The 23,492-nt window shown below is 31.2% G+C and overlaps 1 protein-coding gene across 2 annotated transcripts in view; it reads left to right on the top strand.

Moving 5' to 3' along the window:
- The first annotated feature begins 1,087 nt into the window (after positions 1 to 1,087).
- Positions 1,088 to 23,492, top strand: part of LOC127701996 (calcium-activated chloride channel regulator 1-like) — a 33,969-nt gene continuing 11,564 nt past the window's right edge. The window contains exons 1-6 of one of the 2 annotated variants that reach the window (XM_052205971.1): positions 1,088 to 1,104; positions 4,864 to 4,970; positions 8,203 to 8,485; positions 15,372 to 15,495; positions 18,597 to 18,759; positions 21,232 to 21,364. In XM_052205971.1, coding sequence (XP_052061931.1) covers positions 4,875 to 4,970; positions 8,203 to 8,485; positions 15,372 to 15,495; positions 18,597 to 18,759; positions 21,232 to 21,364 — 799 coding nt within the window. In that variant the 5' untranslated portion in view covers positions 1,088 to 1,104; positions 4,864 to 4,874. Of the gene's footprint in view, positions 1,105 to 4,660; positions 4,971 to 8,202; positions 8,486 to 15,371; positions 15,496 to 18,596; positions 18,760 to 21,231; positions 21,365 to 23,492 lie in introns of those variants that run through there. The other variant, XM_052205970.1, reaches the window with a different exon arrangement.

Genomic DNA, 23,492 nt, shown 5'->3' on the forward strand with positions numbered 1-23,492 from the left:
TATTCTTAGTGTTCATTCCAGGTGGAAATAGAGTTGGTGAGGAAAACAGATTTATTTGACAAAACAATGACTTAATGCAATAACAATGTTTATATACATATTACTGATTTGTTTTATATTTCTATATAGATTCAAGTATCGAACTTCTGTGAAAGAGACACAGTGTTCATTTGTTATTTGCATGGTGGCAAATATTACAGACTGTTCGTTTTATACATATTGATTCGTGATTTATTCGTGTTGGTATTTAGACACACTTAGATTTAATTACATGTACTTTAAAGAAATTTTGAGAGAGAAAATTTTAGACGACAAATGTTCGTAATAGCGCGCTTGTAAATAATGTAAATAAATTTTGCTCTTTTTAATTTCTCCTCTATGCATTTTAAATTATTATTCGTTCATAATTTACACATGCTGATACGGGAGTATCAGATAAGGAGCGACGGGGTAATATGACCCGACAATTGTTCGTTCAAAGTTCACATTTAGGATTTTGTATATTTTTATAAATGTTAGCTTTTTATTATTATTCCGAGTCCTCATTGCGTTTTAATAATTTATAAGTTTATTGTATTTTACGCTATTCAAAAGTTACTTGTATTTTACACTTAACTATAATCCTTTCATTCAGATTAATTATCAAAGATTTATATCCGTCTTTAAGATAAAAGGTTCTGTAACAAAGAACATAGATAATTTGACACTAAGTGATAACTGCCGAAAGCCATTCTTGACAAACTTATACGAAGCATGTTTTTAATCCGTAATCCCCGCTTTCGGCAAAACGCGAATTAATATTATTTAATGAAAAGATATTTGATTGGTTGATATTCCGCAGGTCAATCAGTCTTTTGAATTTGTATTTTAGATTTGTTTCTATGTTGTTATTCAGTTATGTTTTAATGATTGAAATATATGGATGCGAAATAAATATGTAAACTTTCCAGCGACTTGGACTTTATTTAAGATACCGCTAGTTTCCCCCGAAACTAATAAATATGACAGAGGTGACCAACAACCTGGTCATACATCTACAATAGCGTTTAAATAATAACTTTCTAAAATAATAACTTTCTATGCATCCCTGTAAACACGCTTGAGGTATGTGCTGTTCTTTTCACCTAAATATTCAAAGAAATTTCCTCATAACATTTCGTCGACGTAAATAAGATTTAAAGAAACATGTAAAAAAAAAATTGTTCAAATTGTAAATTTGTGATCATTATTAAATCCGTTAACCCGGCTACAATTTGCTTAAAAGTAAATTGTTTTAATCCTTATAATCATGTACATAACATTTGGCAACACAAAAACAGTCGGATTTGATTAATAACGACTTAATATTTGAAAATATAATAAAAGTTTATGGCTTTATCATCCCCAATAAGTATTTTCCTTCCGATAAAAACATATAATTCATAATGTATAATGTATAATGTATAACATTTAGTTATATTTTTAACCCGAAATTCTTGGGTTCAAAAACACGACTTCAAAAAGAAAAATACGCAAAATACATATTCCTGACAAGAATAAAATTTCATTGAAATTGTATGTATATTTATTTCGCTGTCTCCTATTGAGCCGTTTTATTTTAATCGATATAAACGCATAGATAACAGGCTTAAAATTTTCTAAACCAGAAATTCTTCTTCTAGAGTTTTGATTATTTTAAATGCTAATAGTTTAAGTTGTTACTGTATGTGCTTGCTTAACTTAATTATATATGCGTGTATGCTTGACTAATTCTTTTATGTGACAATTGTTTATGTGTAAACTATTGCGTCTGGTGTTGTCCTATTGTGTCTGCACGCACTGTATAGTATATGCATGTCTTTAATTTATTATGTCTTTCGGTTCAAAACCTCGCCTAGAGCTTATGTTGTATTCTTATTTAAATTGCCGACTTAAAATAATGCTTTTTTAATTTGACCAGACGGACTCATCAATGACGCTCGATTAAAAAAAGTGAAAAAGGCCATAATAAAGTACGAAGTTGAAGAGCATCGAGGACCCACAATTCTGAAAGGATTTGCCATATGCAGCTTAGGTAATCTATTCCGGGGTAGAACATCCTTAGTATTTCGAAAATTCATAGTTTTGTTGATTTATAATTATGACCATATTGATGATAATTCATGTCAACAGAAGTGATACCCTCGGGCGAGAACCTTCAACATCAGTGGCATCGACCCAGTGGTTGTAAATAAACCCATCATTGATACCAGGTTAAAATTTAGTACGCGAGACCCTCGTTTCGTCTATAAAAGACTCATCAGTGGCGCTCGAATCAAGAAAGATAAAAAAGGTCAAATAAAATACGAAGTTGAAGAGCATTGAGGATCCAAAATATTACATCGGCGAAAGATTTAGATTATTTACTATTGTATATCTTTCTATTTTTCTATCACCGTAAAATACATTTTTTTTAACTGGTCTTTTAAATACTTTATCTAAATTTCTTACGCTGAGACTTATCACAGTTGCCTATAGAACATAATTGGTCGTTTTGTGCATGGTAAAAAACTATGCTGTTTCAAACGCTGGGTCAAAATGGAGATAGACATATTCAATTAATTTTAAAATGTTGAGAGAAATATTTCCTTATCAGGAAATAACAATTTTATTGTAGTTAAAATATGCAATCATCATTTGTTTGTGGAGAATCCAGGATTTTATACATATCGATAATTGACAAGTTGTATACTTTCTGGTCCCTTAAATATATCCTAGTAGGTCAATAATAAAAAGGGTAGTACTAGAATGAATGTGAGACTTTGATACTATACGAACAAAGATAGTGTGCGTTCGAAACGCTTTCTGGATTTACCTTCATCAGGAACGCGTAAAACAATACATTTGAAAGCTGGGGATTTATCAATAATTAAAGAGTTATATGATCATAAAGAGCATAAACAGAATAGCCACAACCATCCAAGGTCATCTTGATATAGTATGAAATATCTTTAAAAATGTTTAATTGTAAAAAGATTCTGGTTATCCGGAACCTTATCAGAAATACCAATACAACTCCAAGTGTATCCCCCAATTGTAGTCAGGAGTAAAGAAATATTGCCATCTGCACTAGCCTCGGCAGTACAACCCATGAGGGTTCACACGTGTTAAAGAGGGTGTCCGTTTAGCTGTGTGTAGATATAAGAAGATGTGGTATGAGTGCCAATGAGACAACTCTCCATCCAAGTCAAAATCTATAAAAGTAAACCATTATAGGTCAATGAGACAACTCTCCATCCAAGTCAAAATCTATAAAAGTAAACCATTATAGGTCAATGAGACAACTCTCCATCCAAGTCAAAATCTATAAAAGTAAACCATTGTAGGTCAATGAGACAACTCTCCATCCAAGTCAAAATCTATAAAAGTAAACCATTATAGGTCAATGAGACAACTCTCCATCCAAGTCAAAATCTATAAAAGTAAACCATTGTAGGTCAATGAGACAACTCTCCATCCAAGTCAAAATCTATAAAAGTAAACCATTGTAGGTCAATGAGACAACTCTCCATCCAAGTCAAAATCTATAAAAGTAAACCATTATAGGTGTGTATAAATACACAGTCACGTCCATGCGTAATGGAGACGTTATATCTGATGATCCTTTCATACCGATCGACCCACTTTGTAGAACACACTTTTTGGATTGATTGTTAATTTTTTTTTTTCGTCAAGGATATGTAAAAAATATTTGGCGGTGGACGTTAATCAAGGACCAATCAATCAATCAATTTTATCCATTATCTGAATTGTTTTTATCTTAAGGGTGTATCTACAAAGATACCAAAGACAATAATTGTAATAGTTTAAATAATCGAATCTATTGCGAATTTTTAACAGAAATATAGGATTATCAAGGCACACATTAGAACAAAATACACTTACAATGGTCCTTCTCTAAGCTTAGGTAAGACATGAACGTCTAACGTGGTATTTCCGTGTGATATTGCTAAGGTAGTATGCTTGACAGCACATTAAGAACAGTGTCAAATACTTTTTTAATTACTTTTACAAAATGTCTTTCTTTGTATTATTTGTAATTGGGGTTATTATTTTATATCAGGTCGTTATAATACAACACAATTGTCGACAACGAAGTTAATTTTCCGTAAAATAAGCTAAGATAATTACATAAAATGTTTCACATTATGTAAGTGCATTTCTGATATAAAACTCAACTAAATAATTTATCAAAAGGTAATCCTTGATTCTCATCAGTTAATTTATAAGTTCATCCATCAAGCAACTGTGAAAATACCTACTCTAGGGTTGGTATAAATCAAATGGATATACTTTAAACCACCGGATTTAATGTTGGGTTTGTGTTGCTCAGTCTTTAGTTTTCAATGTTGTGTTTTGTGATTTCGTCGTTTAACGTTTTTTGCCATGGCACTGTCAGTTTGTTTTCGACTTATGAGTATGAATAGTCATTTGGTATCTTTCGTCTCTCTTTTACTTATAAACATGATCGGTCGGATGAAAAACACAAAAAATCAAGGTAGGTAGTCAAAGCGTCACTCGTTGTCATACATGGTTACTAAATGCGTTGTCGATATTTATAGCTTTGCTTTGTGATATAAACTACGAAAGAAATTTGGCACAGGTTTTTTTTTTTAAATGAATGGGCAATCCTTAATCTTTTCTTTCAGTGTTTTGTCACTTAGCGATATCCTTCTCGATAACGCGTTTTTAACAAAAACAAAAAAATGTGCGTGTCGGTATTAGTTGAGAGTACACTTATATAGAGCATTCTTTCTGTGTGTCTCTCTTATTTGTTTAAATTAAAGATGACATTTTTTTGCTGCGTCCGAACCATTCAAATTATAGTTTTTGGTTTGTTCATAGATTCTGTCTTTATGACAATACACATTCAGCAAAATGGATACCAAGGAATTGTGGTTTCTATTTCCGACAAGGTTCCGGAAGATCAGCATTTATTAACTACAATACAGGTATGAATATTTGTGTGTCTTTGGATGAATAATAATAATTTATTAAACGTTAGGTTAGTGTTCCTTTTCCCTTTTTAGTCAACATGTAAAAAATTAAAAACCAGTCATTTTATATTATAGATTTTGAATTTCGTCCCCTCCAATTGCATTACTTCTACTCAGGAAAAGTGTTTAGGGACCAGTTTAAATCTTTGATAGACTTTCTTCATTAGAAGACGTTTGACTGTTTAACTGGTCAGATATTTAAGGGTACATTGTTATTGCCTCGCGTAATACAAAGACATATTGCCCTTTCACAAATATTTGTGAATGTATATATCATCTCTATTCGTACATACTTGTAAAAACACTTTTGTTACTTATGTGGTTTCTTCCTCCTTTTTGTCCTTTAAAATGGGTTACATTGCCAATGAGACAGGTATCCACCAAAAGCCCAATGACGTAGATGTTAGTAACTAGTTTTGAGCACCAAATAAGAATTAAAATTATCAGCGAAATATATCTTTCCCTAGAAATACTCTAATTAACCTTCCTTTGGAGATAATTCTTCAGAAAAAGGAGAAATAGATTGTGTGTAATTATCTCCGTTAGAAACTTAAGCTAAAATTTTCACTGAATAGTAGTTTGAAAAAAGTCCACTTTTGGTATAGGAGAAAACATTTGTCAAAACTAATGATACGAAGTTTAAATGTGATAATTGAATAACAATTCAAAGATATCTACGTTCCTTTCATGTTACTGGACGTCGACAGTTTGAAAGTACAATTTCAATGTGCAGTATTTCATTTATTTAAAGCCAGCTTATTTTGTAACATTCGAATAAATTGGTATACTTTACCTACTTTTTCAAACAGCAATTAATTTTCCGCTATGGCGCCTGTATTGTAAAAATTTAACGGAAACGGCTGTGCTGTCCAGTAGTGGTGAACACATAGCCATAGTTTCATAAGATTGTAAGAAAACTTTCTTTTTCTTCAGGATCTGACATTTTGACTTCTATTGTGGCTCTTCTCGAGCAGGTTTCTTATCAAATGAATAATTCGATAAGATGATACAACCATTAATTGGTTAAGGTTTTCTATTGAATTGTAAAGGAAAGGGCGAAACACATAATATAAAGTCACTGTAGTTGATTTAACCCGATGTAGAACAACAGGAAAGTCTCCCTCTTCGATGCACATATATTTCGTATAAGTGCGGAATGAGAAGTTAATATTCATATTATTTAAAAAAATGAAAACAACACTTTATTAATCTCATGCGTCCAAAGCGTGTTTCTAGATTTACCTTCATCAGGAATAGCCAAAGATGTATAAAAACCGAAACATTTGGAGAGCTATTTGACCAGCTGTGCTGTATGTCGGTGAAGTATGTTACAGTTTTGGCTGCTAAATTTCAATTATAATCAGATTTACCTAGTTTGTCTGTTTGGGTTGTAACTATAAACAACTGTCATACAAGTGAGAGGTTCAGTTAGGTACTAAACCAGGTTAAACTCACAGTTTTCTTCGGAATATGTCTGTAACAAATCAATTAAACAGTTGTGTTCCATTCGTTCCGTTGGTTGATAAAGATTAACGTTTGATTTTGTCAGTTGATATGGACTTCCCCCTATTTGAATTTACCTTGGAGTTCGGTATTTTTTTTATACTTTTATTATAGCCAAATCCATCTAAGGTCATCTTTGCCTGAGGGAGTTGAGACCTTAGTTTCTTAATAATTCTTAATCATATTCAAATGACAAATAATGTAACAAAAAGAAACCAGCAAAAATTGAATGATATCTAAGACATTCACATTCAACTTTTACAGAGCATATCTATTGTGAATTGACGTATGTAAACTACATCACAAATGGTAGATCAAACGGATTTTTGTTTTTATTTAAGGTCTTACGTAAGGTGACCTATAGTATATAACATCATCGTCATTTGGTCCCTGGTAGGAAATTTTCTCGTTGGCATTCATATTACATCTCCTTATTTTCATAAAACTCTTTATTTAAATTTTTGTAAATTATTGAGTTTATATGTATAGATTCTACCACTGCATCGAGTCTGATACGATATTTATCCACTCGGGACAGTTAAATTTTTAATTTTAAAACGCGAGGCTCGCCGACCGTTTTTAATATTTAAAATTTAACTGTCGAGAGTGGATAAATATCGTATTGCACGAGATTTGGTGGTGGAATCTGTTTCTCTAATGATTTTTAGACGATATGCAGAAAATCTTAATCCCTCTTTTTGAATGACTTGCAGAAAGATGTATTCTTTCTATGTGACGTCATCAGGCATGGTCGCCTTTTTTCATGACGTCACATTAGGAATTTCAGAGGAAAGCAAGAAAATTTGACGTCATAATCGAATTTTGACCAATGAACAACTGAGATCAAAGGAACCACACGTTGGTTAAATAAAAATAATCAACAGGTCAGGAAAAGGATAAATCGGGTAAGAATTAGAGAAATATGTATATATATATTCTAAAGCTACATGTACCTAGTCCATATTCTTAACAGAAGTTTTTAAACAAATACATATGGAAGGTCTTTGATAGCCTCAGAATTGTCTTCACAATATATTTAGATTTTGGCTTGATATAAAGCTTGACTTGTCGTATTGACAACTTTCTGTTGATGAAGACTGTAAGTCGACATCGATATGTCTCTTGGTTCTTTTTGTCGTTAGGTTTCTGTCTAATTGGCGTATACCTCACATCTCGTTTTGTTTGTACGTATAACATATAAGTTGCAGCACGTTGGATATGTTACATTGTTGAGAGGAATTTATATCCTAAAAATTAAACCATGCACTAAAATAAACTTGCACTTCCAATTTTCATTGTGATAGATATAAACTAATTAGCCAATTGCATACCATAAACTAAAATCCTTGCAGTCATAACTTTATTTTCCTTGCATTTGTTTGCAAGTCTTGTCTTAACCCTGCATAGATAATATCTCTTTGCAAAATTGAAAAGAAATATGAGTACTGATTTTTGTCTTTTTATACTATGAAAAATCTGAAAACGGACAATAAGGAGGATTTGAAAAGAAGTAACATTTAAAAATTTCTTTTATATTGTTTTTCTAGGTAAAACAAAACTTTAAAATTCCATATATTAGAAGTATGGATAAAAATCAAGACTTGGATATTTTGAACACTCAATTGACCTTCAATCATGTGTTAATATGTTTACTGTTACTTATAATTGTGCCTAATTTTGACAGAACTGGTTGACTGAAGCATCACACAAAATGTACATTGCTACAAAGTATCATGTGTACTTAAAGGAGATAACTATTACCATTCCGTCTACATGGTCAAATACTGGCGATTACAGCTTTATTAGTTCGTCTATAGCCAAAAATGCCCATGTGAAAATTGGAGAGTATCCAGATAAGAAAAATCCATTTGCAAGGACATATGGTAAATGTGGTGTTGAAGGAATTTTTATTCATTTTACGACTGATGTGCTCAATGCGGGAAACAGTGGTAATTATGGGAATCTAGGTAAGGTATTTTGTCATTTTTTCTACACACGCGATTAGTTAGTAACAATGTAAATAGAATAAGTGAATATGACGGAGATCAATTCTTAGATCAATAGCTCGATAAATAAATTAGTAAACTGTTCTTTTTTTTTAATTGATCTTTTTGGTGTTCAAACTACAGTGCATACATACATAAGTGAATAAAACTAAATTGATGACATTGTTATTGTTATTTAAAATATTAAAAATTTACAAGTCTACGATTTGAATGTACAGTATATGTATGGTACCCCCCCCCCCCCCCCCAAAAAAAAAAATCTGTCGACAAATAACTCGTGTTTGTCTTCAGAAAGATATAAATATTCTAAAGTTTCCAACCGTCTTTTCAAAAATTTAAGGAAAGCTTGCACAAATATTAACAGTCTGTCTAATTGTGAGATCTTTACATAATTATTGTAATACTTTGCCTGTAGAATAATTTAAAACTAAGTTATCAGAATTCAAAACGCCAAAAATTACGCTGTGGTTATTAAAAAATTTTCTTACTCCAAAAACAAAATACCACCACTTAGAAAATTCTAAATTTTATTTCTGTGCATTAAAAATGTATGTTCTATAGTTTCTAGATCTTTACAACTAGCACATTAATTAGTAGCAGAAAATTTATATTTTTCAAGAAGATAATTATGAGAGACTATTCTAAGTAAAATTTTGTTTTGGAAAGCTTGAAGTTTTCTTTCTATATATAGTACATTTAAAAGCCAGTGAATAAATATTTTTCCATTTTTCATCCCTTATTTCTATATTATAACTTTCTTCCCACCTTTGTAGTGCAATATGTTCATACAAAAGAGGTTATTCCATGTGTTAACAATAAATAATATTCAACGTTCAAAACCAAAACCTTGAAAGCAGGGGATGTATAAATACTTGTTTTTCATGAGCTATATAATTGTTCCTTGAAATAATTATTATACTTCAAAAATCATAATGAGATGTAATATCCATTATTAGCAGATTACTTCAGCTCATCATGCTATTCACATGTTTTTAACAGTACTCTACAATAGGATTTTGTGTGCACATGGTGTAATTTGTCTTTTAGACTGAAAGCAACCAACGTTTGTAACTGTTGATTTAAGTTCAGTATTTATGAATTAGTCACAATGACTGGACATTTTTGGATTCAAAAGCAGTAAGTGCAAAAGTACTATATACTTAAACAGTTTATTCGTCAATAGTAGTGATAGTTGAACGGGAAACCTTTGTTTACACCAAATTTTGAGCATGACATAATATTTATGAAGACTGTATGTTGCCCTTAAGATGACTTTGGATTATTTTGTCGTTGGTTGCTGTCTCATTAACGTATAACAGCCACATCTTTTTTTTATTGAATTCTATATATATAAAGTGCCTAAAATCAACCTAACAATGTTAGAGTAGATCTGATTCTTTACTTCCTCCCCGAGCGGGGCTGGAACCTGTACTTTTCACTTCTTACTTCTACGACAACACTGCCTAGCATTGCGCAGACGCCTTATCCCCTCAACTAACTATAGCTGATATTTATATATATATATATATACAATATATATATATATATATATATATATATATATATATATACATATATAAACAAGTCTAAATTGAAACCAACGTTCAAACCTATGATTGCGTTGGATAAATATATATATATATATACAAGTCTAAATTGAAAACAACGTTCAAACCTATGATTGCGTTGGATAAAAACCGCAATTTTTATACGTGTGCATGCAAAACAAATTTCTTGTTAGAGGGGTCTAAAAACTGCACAAACAACATTTTCCAAAAGACCAAATGGGTGAAAAGGTATATTTTAACAAAACTCATTTGACTAGCGGGTCGAACAACTGATGTTAAAAAAATAGATCTTATCATTAATTTATTACAAAACAGAAAACAAAAAACTTGCGGAAAAGATGGTATACCGCAAACATGAGGTGAAAAAATTTGTACACCATATCCGGATTTCGACAATTAATGTCTCTTCAGTGATGTTAGGAATCGAAACGGTATTTGGAAGGCCATATATTTTACCTCAATTTAGGATAGACTCTTGAATTTGGAAAGAGTCAAAATAGGATGAACGGATCATATAAACCCGAAACTAACAAAACACTTAGACAGAAAGTACACATTTTAGGGTATTCGCAGTTACTGAACGCTAGTTCAAAGCCATTAACAACTAATAGAAAACTTCCAAACCAAGTATTTGTATCCTTGAAAGAATTTAGTAAAGGTTTTGAGTAATTTGAGGCAAGGATATTTCTGACTTAATGATTTACCAGTTATAGTTGAAATTGGCTTTGAACTAGCTTTCAGTAACTGCGACTACTCTTATATCCGTGCTTGTGTCTATTGTTTTATTTTAGTTGTTGTTTGTGCTTTTTAGCGATCTGTTGAGTCCATTTGGCCTTCTAACTGGTTTGTTTCGAGCGCCACTGATGACTCTTATGTACAAGAAACGCACGTCTTGTGTGCCAAATTAAAACCCGTGTATCTTTGAAGAGTTTTTTAACCACTTGTTTGATTCCAATGCTGGTGGTCGTTTCCTCTCCGATGATATCACCGGTCCAGCAGTCAATACTTTTCTCTTGACACGAATATCATTAATATGTTAATTTTTGTAAATTTAGTGTATATAAGATGTTGAATTTAGGCACTAAGGTTTACCCCCCCCCCCACCCCCCCCCCCCCCCCCCCCACCCCCACCCCCCCCCCCCCCCTTTCCCCTTTCAAAAACATAGATTGCATAATCCTTATTTGGCACAACTTTTCGGAACTTTCAATGAGAAATGATATACGAATTCGTATTACCGCAACTTTTCGTTACTGTTGCTTTGATCATTGCACACAAATGGCATTGTAGTACAAAACCGTGGTTTTTTTCTGTAGGTAAATTACGTTGGAACACTTCGAAGTACAGTAGTTGACATTAAAGTGTAAGACAGTGTGACTACTATATTACCATATTAAGTACCCTGTGCTTACTTTCAGTTATATGGTTTTATTCAGTTTTGCGTTTCTTAAACCTGTCTTTATTTTATGATTCATAGCGTATAAGTGTTAAAATGATTCTCCTGAAACATTCGCATCATACCGCCATATTTTGTTCTCACTTAATAAGAGGTGATAATTTACTTATGTTCTTTAGACGCAAATCAATAAAAATCTGTTTTCAATATACCAAATTAAGTGGGGTCCTATGAACTCCAAACGGAACTAGATCCAATGAGTGAAAGAGTCTCTTGCTATGAATGCATCAACCTCCGCTGACAAACCAAGACTCGGTAAACGATTGGTGGAATTGAATAGGGCACAATCGTTCAACTTTCAAATCAGACAAATTTCTTGATATCTTATGATCTACGATCGGGAAAATTTAAGTTGAGACACAGATACATAGTATCGGTAAACAAATTGTATAACCGACAAAATAGAGTTAAAATCCTTTTTTACTTTGATTTTTTTCTGTAGCCGTTATTTATCCAGTGATCGAGATAATATATATGGTTAGTTGTAACCCTGCAACATGTTAATGTTGATGGGGAACTTTGGACTTTGAATACACTTTTTGTAGTATGTGTTACTTTGTTTAATTCTTGTCATTAAGAGCTTTATATGTATGGTATTTACATTTTCTATTGTGAAAGACCATCTATGCCTGGAATTTACAGACCACTTGGTAAATTTGATTTTAATCATGAACAGATATTTGCTGTAGGAAAAATGCAAAATTTCGACATTTTTTAGCTGAGTTGAGCTGACTTGGAATAGATGTCCTACTCAGATCTTTCTTTGATGATGGAGGATGTTAACAGCAACCTCGGCATTAGTGGATCTGTTAGGTTATTTTTTTTTTTGCGAAATCTACAGTCAACGTGTCCTGTGACTATATTTTATAATATTAATGTGTCAAATAAATGCTACAGTGGATAACTGCTCATCCTGTATAAATGACGTACGGTTTTATTAGAGGATAGTTAGCTGGTATAAAATGGAAAATTGACAATTGGAAAGTTGAAATCATCAAGTTTGTTATTGATTCTAGATTGAAATCGTCCACCACTGTCAGTATCAAAGAAAAGATCTAGATATGAAACAGACCTTCTCGTTTAGGTAGCATCCTCAATCTCAAGATCACTTAGGTAAATGAGATGTAAGCACTAGGTGAAATGAAGACTATTCAGTTAAATGAAATCATCAATAAATCAAAAGGTGAAACAAAAGAACTAAGCAACATGTTTTTTTTTTCTTTTCGTCTTTCAGAAAGTTCTGTATGCATTCTGCTTCATTTGAGTACAAAAACCGATCGGCCAGTAGGGATGCAACATTATTCCCCATTAGAGTACCGACTGTCTATTGATATATCAACCAAACTCAACAAATATGTTTTCCTTTAAAATGTCCACCATTTTGAAAATATTATCTTTGGTGTATTTGTTGTTGGAATCAGTGTTGTTCTACACAAAGTAAGATTTTTCATGAGAAGTAATTTTTATCTACGATTCCCATTTTTGTAGAAAAAAGTTCTGTTAATGGGTTGATGTATCGTTTATTGAGTTTTACACAGGAAACAGAAGTGTAAAATGTAAAAACCTACAAAATTGTAAAGATTATGATTAAAGGTTTTTGATTAGATCGTTAGAATTTTTACGATTCTACATCTGAATGACACCATTGGTTGAATATAGCTCACCACAATATTTTCTTTAGAAAACAAGGTTACAAGAAGTTTAGAAAATTGTTAAGTTGAACATACAATGTATTGACAAACCGGTTATATATCGTTCCACATACGGATTTTTGTGAATTTTAGGTATCCAGTATAAAAGGGGGAGATTTTCTTCGTCCTTTTGATGTTATTACCAATGGAGAGAAGGACGGATTTGTGATTTCTAAAATCTTTTCTTTTTTGAATGATTTAAGGGTATATCTGGGATTCTTTGTTTTGCATTTGTTAGACATTCCAAATAATATGTTTTACGTATAAAACAACATTGTGTGAGGCTTTATCTTCTGGAACAACAACATATGTGTTGTGAAGAGAGGACACAGCATCCACAACCTCTTGCTTCTTGACAGGGTCAGAAACCCATTTGTTCTTGTACATCGTAGATATTGAATGAGCTTCTGAATGCGTGACCGAACATCTTTAATCTATTTAAATAATGTGTCTAGTTTTAGTTCATCTGGCTTGCGCTTTTATCATTTTTGTGTCATAGTCCTCAACTACATCAATCAGTAACCTGGGTTCTTTTTCAAATTGATGAGCTTGGGAATTGATATGTCGGATCTATGGCTTACAACTCTCTAAGTTGTTCATTGTTCACGATGCCAAGGTCTCCAGTATAACAATACCAGCGATACCTTATTTGTATGGGTACGATGAACAAGAGCGATCGGGAGTTGAATAAAATCTTTGGAGAGCAAGTCCAAAAAAACTAGAAACCATGGTGTAGTACTAAATTATTCTAATAAAAAATAATCTAATTAAAAACATTTCTGCATTCCTGAATTTAACTTGTAAATTTGTAAAACAAAAACTGGCTCTCATTTATTTCATTGATTTTGTAAAAAAACATACCTATTTAAAATCAAGGATTTGAAATTTCTGGGATTTAAAAAAAAATTCACATATACGTGTAATAATCTTTCTATTTGTTTTTAAAAGAACCGACTTCAAACTAATCTCCATTTTGCTGCTGTGTATGAATACGCAGCCGAGTCTATGCCTATTGGTAACGTTATACTCCAAGTATTTGGAGTTGGCCACAATAAAAATCTGCCTTAAACATACTAGTATAAATGCCTCATTTAAATAAAATCTATTGCCTCTTTCTTTTCTCGGTCAATATATTAAAGATCCTAACATTTGATATATGGCTACCAATTTCTCGTCTAAAATGTGCATAAAGTATTTTCTTTAATTAAAGAAAAACAAATAATCAAAATTAATTAAATTAAACATATTACATTCAACTTTTAATAGATATTCATCATTTACCTAAGTATGAAAAATAGCGGAGATATATTTGTCAATGAGAAAATCAATTTCAGATAAACTATGCAAAAGGTATTGCACGTGTATCTTCACAAATAAGAGACATAATCCAAATTCATATGATAACATAAAATTGTTCAAATTGATAGCATATGTCCTTCTGAGTCCCATAGTATATGATTGCGTGGTACTTTTCGGAAAACAGTTACTTCCGGTTCGACATATATGACCTTGGCCCTTGATACTTTGTTTTAATTATTCCTTAGATCATATATCAAAAAGTCCAAAGAGGAATACACTAGGTCCCTAATGACTAAAAGTTGCCGAGTTATAGCAATTTAAGACAATTCTGTCATAAACATTTTTCACCATTCACTTTTTCTTTAGATATATTCCGGTTTCTAAATTCATCCCATTACAAGGTATACGTTTGAAATTCATGGTAACATTGACTTTGATCTTCTAACTTTGTCAAGGTCAGATGTCAAGAATATCTATGGTCAAGACAGTGAGTTTTGACGGAGTTGGTTCAGATTTTGCGATGAATATTTCATAAGAATTAGGCGAATTGGTTCGGTCAAATCATAATGAAGCACCGCCTTGAACCAAAGTACATGCCCAAACCTTCGGGTTTACTCTACCTGTTATGTTTTCTTTGTTTAACCCATACCAAGGTTTTCGGCTTTCTGAGAAAAAAACAGGAAAAGATGTACTAACAGTTTTCTGTCGCAACTTAATCTTAAAGCACACACACAAAACAAATTACTACTGCATTGCATTTGTTTAAAGCACAAAATCAAAAATATGATTGATACAATAATTGTAAATTTTGTCATTACTTCGTTTAATATTGCAGGCATAGTATTTACTCACGAATGGGGACACTACAGATGGGGCATTTATGATGAATACCCAACTGTAATAGAAAATGACCAGTTGGTGAAGTTTTATCAATACGATGGAAAATATGAACCTGTAAGGTAAAGTTCTATTAAAACAGAAGATATGATTTAAGAAAAACATTAACACTAGTCTTTTCAGTAATATCCATAAGTTTTTAATTATGATCTCCTGGGCAATGATCTCTGCGGAAGTGAAGCATTCGGAACACATTTTGGCAATATTTTGAAATAAAAAATCTTGTTTTTCCTTTTTTATGGTGTATAATGTCATTGACTACCCATTAGTTTTTTATTTGGTCATTATACGAAGTCGGGATTTCTGATGTTTGTGTTTGATATCTAGATAGAAATACGGCTATCTATATTAGAGTAAGTTTGTTACCCGGATTTGTTTTTTGCTTAATCGAATTATGACTATTGAACAGCGGTATACTACTGTTGCCTTTATTTACTCACAAATGTTCTTACAATTTTGTGTAATATTATTATATGTTTTTATTTAATGATGAAAACAATAAAAGCTTTTAAAAAAGAGTAATGCCCATATTGCAATAAGTATGTAAAAACCGTTTAAATTATCTTTTTTGAATAGAAGATTTAAACTTTTTTAAAGAAACTGATTACACAAAATGTCATTGAAACTGTTTTAATTCCAATAAAACAAAAGAAACAAAACAAATACAGCAACTTCCTCGTACAATATTAACTGCATGGATATTATATTTGCAAGTGACAAAAAAAAAACTTGCAACTGATTTAATTTAATTCTATATTTATGTAAATAACAGGACCAATGATTTCTCGCCTCCTTCTGAATATGAGCTGTATACGATGGGTAAACCCTTTTAAAAATCCCTTACTAATAATATAAAGTATTTCTTGTATCTAATGTAAGGTGAACATAAATTAAAAGTAAGGTAAGATTGATTTTATATTTTGAATAAAATTAATGCATTTTTAATTCCTTTTGATTATAAAGCTATCTGTGAGGTTTTATTCTTAATGTAATGATCCAATGTTTGTTATGAACGTGCCTGGTGAAATTATATAGAAAATGTACATTTAGTGTACCGAAAGATTTAGAACATTTCTATTAGAGCCATATCAAGGGCTTTTTTCACACAATAGTTGAGTTTTGAAATAAATATATTTTCTAATTTTACAGTTTATATATTGCTCATTTACAATGACAATGACGGTACGAAAATGCCTCAGAGAAAATTAACCTTACATTGTTTTCTGATATTTTTTTATCCTTTTGAGACCCTTTTTGTAATACAGCGCCCTAGGTTATTCCACATTGACTGAATATATCTTTTTTAAATGGGTATTAGCTCATATGTAGAGTCAATGAATGCTTTTAGTCATGTTTGACCTTTGTAAACTTGTTTTGCTGGTAATTCTAACTGTTCTTCTATGTCTATTATACTACTCAAGATAAAAGCTAAGAATGGGGAGGGGGGTCGGTGTAAAATTCATTTTATGGCAATATATTCTATAAGGAGTTCATTATCTAAATAATGACAGTGTGCAATTGAGAGTCGAAAGTCGATTGTTGAAATATTTAAATGATGGGTCCTCTCAAACGTGATTTTAGGTTGGGCTATTTGATTGTGCTTTACAATACGCATAAACATTTACAACAAACTTGCTAATAAGAATATATAAGGAGTCAAGCATCAACAAATTACCTAGTCATCTCATCTATTTATTCATAGTTTAAATCCATTAACAAAGAATAAATTATCCACAATCCAACATGAGTTTGGGATATCCCTATATGGTTGATGGATATCTTTAATGAATTAGGGTTATCTCTAAACGAACTAAGGTTACATCTAAACGAATGAAGGATATCGCTTATATGTGGCATTCTGGGATATCGAATAAAAATATCCTAAATGATTTAATGAAGTCCATAAATGAATAAAGGATATCCTTAAATAAATAATAAATATCAACATGTCACTTCAACATTAATAGATAGCCTTATTAGATATAAGCAAGTCCACGATTGAATTAGGGATATCAAAAAACAATTTAGCTAGAAAAGAATATCCTGAAATGATAACAGTATACCACTAAAAGAATTAATTATATCTTCAAATGAATAAGCGATATCCGTTTATGAATAAATGATTTATATGTTTTCATATAGGGATATTGAGTATTATTCTCCATTAGATTTTTATAATTGAATTATTTTTTAATGATGTCCTAAAATAAGAAATGCATATTATTAAATGGTTAGTTAATTCATTTAATTATTTATTTATGGATATTTTCAACTCAATTAAATGTGGTATCCTATCTTGATAGTTTGATATCATTAAAGTCTAATGAAGGATAAACTTTATTGAATACATGATATTCTTTTACGATTGATTGATATTCATAGATGATATCGCTAAGAAAATCGTAAAATAATTCATTATCCATAATTTAATTGTATCAATTATATTCTTTGATAAATATATGATATCAATAAATGAAATAAGGATATCAATAGTTAAGCAAGAATTTATGATATCCTTAAATGTTTTATGGATATTCTTCAATGAACTAAAAGAAATATAACCTCATTTGTGATATCCCTATATGATTTACTGATATCCTTAAATTAATTATGTGTATAAATAACTCAATGAAGGATATCCGTAATAATCTGCATTTTAAGACGTTCTTGACTGATTTAAGGCTTTCTTTAAATGATCTAAGGATATCCTTATATGATTCATTGATATTATTAAATCCTTTGAAGTTAATTGTATTAATTTTGAATGAATTAAATATGTTCATCAATAAATTAAAGGCTTTCTTAATAAAAACATATTAAATAATATACCTGTATGTATTGTTAATTCATTATCTTACATTACATGAATTTATTTGCCACTGAACGTTAAGCAACCAACAATCAATCAATTAATAATTTTATTAGGAATATCGTCATTCATAACTGATATCCTTTAATCATTTAGGGATATACAAAATATTTGTTGAATCAAGGGTACTCTTTTTATTAAGGGATATCCATAAATCAGTTCAATAAAAAGATATATAGATAAAGTCCACCAAATATTTGTGCTTGAAATAATCTATATGTAAAATATCTCAAAAATCGACTCTCGACTTTCAATTTATCAAAAATGTCTGTATATTAAATACATTTATTTAAGATGCACAACAAATATGGAAGGTGATATATATGATTTAAAATACAAAGGAGAGTGTTCTGTTGATAAAAATGGTAAACCCGATCATAACTGCCACTTTAGACCCCATAATGACCATAGAGCAACATCTAAGGCATCCATTATGGGCCATGCATATGTAAAAACAGTAAGTATAATATCTTTTTCACAAGAATCATGTATAAAAAATACATTTTATATGATTTTATATGCTTCCTTGTATACACTAAAAAAGAAAATATTGTTCCGCTTTTGACCAATCCATGTAAACTTATAACAAAGTATAATATAAAAAGCGATCTTAATATTTCTCATAAGGATTTCCTTGATAAAGGTTTGACACTTCAAAAGGTGCTTAAGAAACGGTGTTCCTTATGGTAAAGATAAGGTGCACGGCCTCCTTTATGATTTTATTGATCGATATAGAATATTTTTGATCATTCTATCTTAATTCACTTGTTTTTGATTAATCGCCAAATATGACATCTGGAATTGTGGATGTCATGAACAACAGTTATAGTGCCGTTAGTCTTTTGTTTGTCTTTCTTGCTTTTGTTTTATCTATGTCAAAACACCTTAATTCATTCCAGTTTTTTAGTTGTTTTGTTTTGTTTTGATTTTGTTTTGTTTTTGTTTTTTGTTTTTTGTTTTTTTTTTTTTGGGGGGGTGGGGGGGGGGGGGGGTAGCCTAAGTGTTGTCTAGTCTTTTCATTTTCTCTGTAAACTTGTGAGCTATTGGCTACTCTTATTTTTTTTTTCTTATTTAATATTTATGTTTTTCCTTTGATTTTTTTTTTCTCACTTTTTTTTTAATCAATTTGATCTTTCGGAATATAGAATGATGAAAAAATATGTAAAGAAGAAGACACCATGCCCTGTTCACACTTTCACATTTTTATGAGTCTAAACTCTAATTAGGAATATGTTTTTAAGATGTTTAAATTATGATAATCCTGTGTAATCAGTTGATCTTACCATAACTTCATGACCATACGGTGCCCTATAGTTGTTTAAATTCTCGTCCTTTTTTTCTGTTTGATAGTTTTCTCATTAGTAATCATACTAAATCTCCTTATTTCTATAATCACATAAATTTTAACTTGATACGGACGGACAAACGAACAGACAATTTACGATAAAAGGGGTGATTTTTCTTTCCCTATTCTTAATTTTCCTTTTTTGGACGTTGATGTTCGTTCGTTATGCCCGTGTCTGTAGTGACGTTTTGGATTTCAAGAGCGTAATCTATGTATTTCTGGTAAATTATTAAGTCAGGGATTTCGTTACCACAAATTAATCAAAACCTTAACTAAATATTTTCAAAGATTTTGTTTGCAAGTTTGGCTGTACCTGTAAAAAAAAACTAATTTAAGACGGAATAGCACATCCTAAATTTTACGGTGATGTTGTTTACCGAGCCCGGAAATTTATATACGATCCGGGTAAACTTATCAATCCTTTAAATAAACTTATTCTAAAAGGTTACCATTTCAACACTGTAATTAAATCTTTGAAAATTGTTTTTGTTGGTATAAATATTGATTTTGTTATTAGTAAATTAAAATCATACTAAATAGTTTTGTTATTCACTTATGCACTTTAACGGTACTACAATCTGTCGATAGCTTTATTTTATCATTGCACAAGGTCATGTTTTTCTCTGACTGTTAATGACGTCTTTATACTAAATCCATTGGATGTTGGATGTGTGCTGATTGATATTTTAGTCTTAGATACATGATTTATTTTATTATAAGTTGTTATTGGCTTTGAACTAGTTGTCAGTAACTGTGAGAACTCTCAGATCTATACTTAGTGTCCTTTGTGTTGTTAGGGATGAAGGATGGATAAATGTCCTGCCACGTTCGGTCTGTGTTTTTGTTTGATTGTTCTGCTTTGTATCGAATTGATGAGTTAAGCCTTTTTCAACTGATTTTTATAGTCTGTTCTTATGTTGTAGTGTTTCACCACTGTCTCAGGTAAGAAGGAGGGATGAGCGCTCACTAACATGTTTAACCCCGCCACATTCTTTATATGCCTGTCCCAAGTTAGGAGCCTGTAGTTCAGTGTTTGTCGTTGGTTCATGTCGGTCATTTTTTTTTGTAAATTGTTTTGTTATACATTTGGCCGTTAGTTTTCTCAATTGAATGGTTTCATATTTTTTATGTCGGGGCCTTTTATAGCCGACTATACGGTATGGGTTTTTCTCATTGTTGAAGGCCGTACGGTTGACTATAATTGCTTACATCCACTTCATTTGAACTTTGGTGGATAGTTGTCTATTGGCAATCATACCTCGTTTCCTTACTTTATAAAGAACCGACCTGACAACAATATGTCCCCTCTACTGACATTCAAGACATAGAAATAAGACATGCTGTCATGCAATGAGACAAAATTCATTCCCAGGTCTTCACATTCTTTCACAATAGCCATGTGTCTTACCTCATGAGTTTCAATAACGACTTCAGATCTTTGATAAACACACGTCCCTTAAAAAATGTATGCAAAATGTAAGCGTCCTCTTTGATTGATATATTTGAGTAATAAGAGTAACGTAATCAAATTTAGAATTGTAATAAAGAAATCCGACTAAATTTCTTGTGTTGCCTTCATTTAAGATGTCGATGTTTTGTGATGGGGAAAGTTCTGATCCAACAACATACCACAATCATTTGGCTCCAAATAAACAGAATTCAAGGTGTGCTGGCAGGAGTGCATGGGAAATAATGCGGCAGCATAACGACTTTAAAAGTAAGTTTTTTTTCTGTAAGGCTTAATATAGCTTGCCTTAAAAAAAATCCTTCAAAGTCATATTATCTTCAAACAAATTAACTTGAAAATTAGATTATAAATGACAAATGAGATAATGTTACTAGACCGTTAAAGGATAATGAATAGTGCATAAATATGAACTCCGGTCTGATTGGGCAATTACAATTATTGCTTCATATGTGCTTGAAAAGTATGAATTAAAGGCGATTGGTTACTAGTACAACGCCAAAAAGAGTTTTCATTTGGATATGATTTTGTCTGGTTAGACGTGTGACAATATGATTTTTTTTAAATGGAGTTTTTTTCAAGATCAGAGGAATCAAAAATAATAAAATCACCATACAGGAATATAATGTAATTAATTAGGCGTCGCTGAAAAGTCCGATATGGTTTTCAAGGGGACAATTAGTGGTCCAATTAGTCGGATTTTTTAATGATGTTCTTCCTAAATTATCACTGAGACAATTGCAACCAAACTTGACAGATATATTACTTGGAAGTTCCTTGACAAGTGTTGTTACTGTGGTGTCGATCGAGATTTTAAAATGCCCGACATCGGTGGTCAAAGTCAACATTTAAACCCTGAGGAATATTAAATTTTGCTTCTTCTTGGAGTGAAAAAAAAATCTGTTCAATACGAAATGATTTACTTTTGTTCTGATGAAAAACAATCTATATGGTATCAAGAGTTCAAGAAAAGGATTTAATTGATCCGATTTTCAGAACTCTTCCTCTCAACAACAGTTACCGCTAAACCAACTGAACAAAAACATGCCAGATATGACCCTACGTTAACACTTTGGTTTTGAAAAAAGTCCATGTTTCCTATTGAAGCAAAATAAATCCACTTAAGGATGTACTTAGGTGAAATTAAAAAAATCTAGAATTTAAAATTGATCCTATAAGTCAGAAGAGCATTAGTTAAGGAACAAAATAAGCTAAAAATATTGATAGGTCATGGAGCTTCTTTTCGAGATATTTATTTTTTTTATAATTACGGGAAAAGGCTGATTCGGACTTACCTTATATTTGCATTTGATATTATTTGGGTCTCAAATAGAAAGAAAAGAAATCTAGAATCTGCTTAAATTTTGGTACATGACCTTTTATCAGCTATTGAAGTCTTATATGAAAAAAATTGGGTGTTATGAGTCCAATCATTGACAAAAATTCCTAAACCTGACCTGAGTACATCCCTAAACGTATTTCACTGTGTTTTGGCATTTCAAACACATTCGTATGTGAACTGCTACCTTATCCTACGATACTTTCTAAAGACCAATGCTAAATATGCTTCTTTCATAGATACAAAGATTTGATTAGTAAATTTGGCTGTACCTGTAGAAAACTTATTAAAGTGGTATTTCACATCCTAAATTTTACGGTAATATTATAATAAAAGCACGGAAATCACTATGTAATCCGTGTAAACTCATCGAACCTTTAAACAAACTTATTAGTAAAAGTTATCTTACCAATTTTGTAATTAGATCTTTGAATATAGTTTACATTGGCACAAATATCGATTTTGTAATCAGCAAATTAAAACATAATTAAATTTGTATTCTTTTCAAACGGTTTTTTGGGATGTATAAAAACACATCCACGTTCATTTTCTATATAGAGATTACTCTATCTATATATTACATTATACATTTGTATTAACAGGTACCACTAAATATCCTACTGCCCTGTCGATACTTTTATTTTGGCATTGCACAAGTCATGTCTTCTTTGACTGTCCATGACGTTAAAACACTAAATCCCTGGGATGTGTTTTAGTTGATTTTAGTCTCTGCTGCATGATTTTTTATTATTAATTGTTTTTGGCTTTTATCTAGCTTTCAGTAACTGCGAGTACTCTCAAATCGTACTTTCGTGTTAATTTGACCTGTTTATACAATTTGTAATGTATTTTTGTTATTTTATGTTTACTTATTCAGTGTTATATCTAGTCTCACTACTTTTAATATATACCACCTTTGATAAGTGTTTAGCATGACGATAAATTTTCACTTCTGATCTCTTACTAGGAACAACAAAATTATTTATTTTGTAAAAATTATTTCCGTTCTCCATGTTTACCTTACTAGAAAATTATTTTTAT

Source organism: Mytilus californianus, unplaced genomic scaffold, assembly GCF_021869535.1.
Source record: "Mytilus californianus isolate M0D057914Y unplaced genomic scaffold, xbMytCali1.0.p SCAF_5, whole genome shotgun sequence".
Taxonomy (NCBI): domain Eukaryota; kingdom Metazoa; phylum Mollusca; class Bivalvia; order Mytilida; family Mytilidae; genus Mytilus; species Mytilus californianus.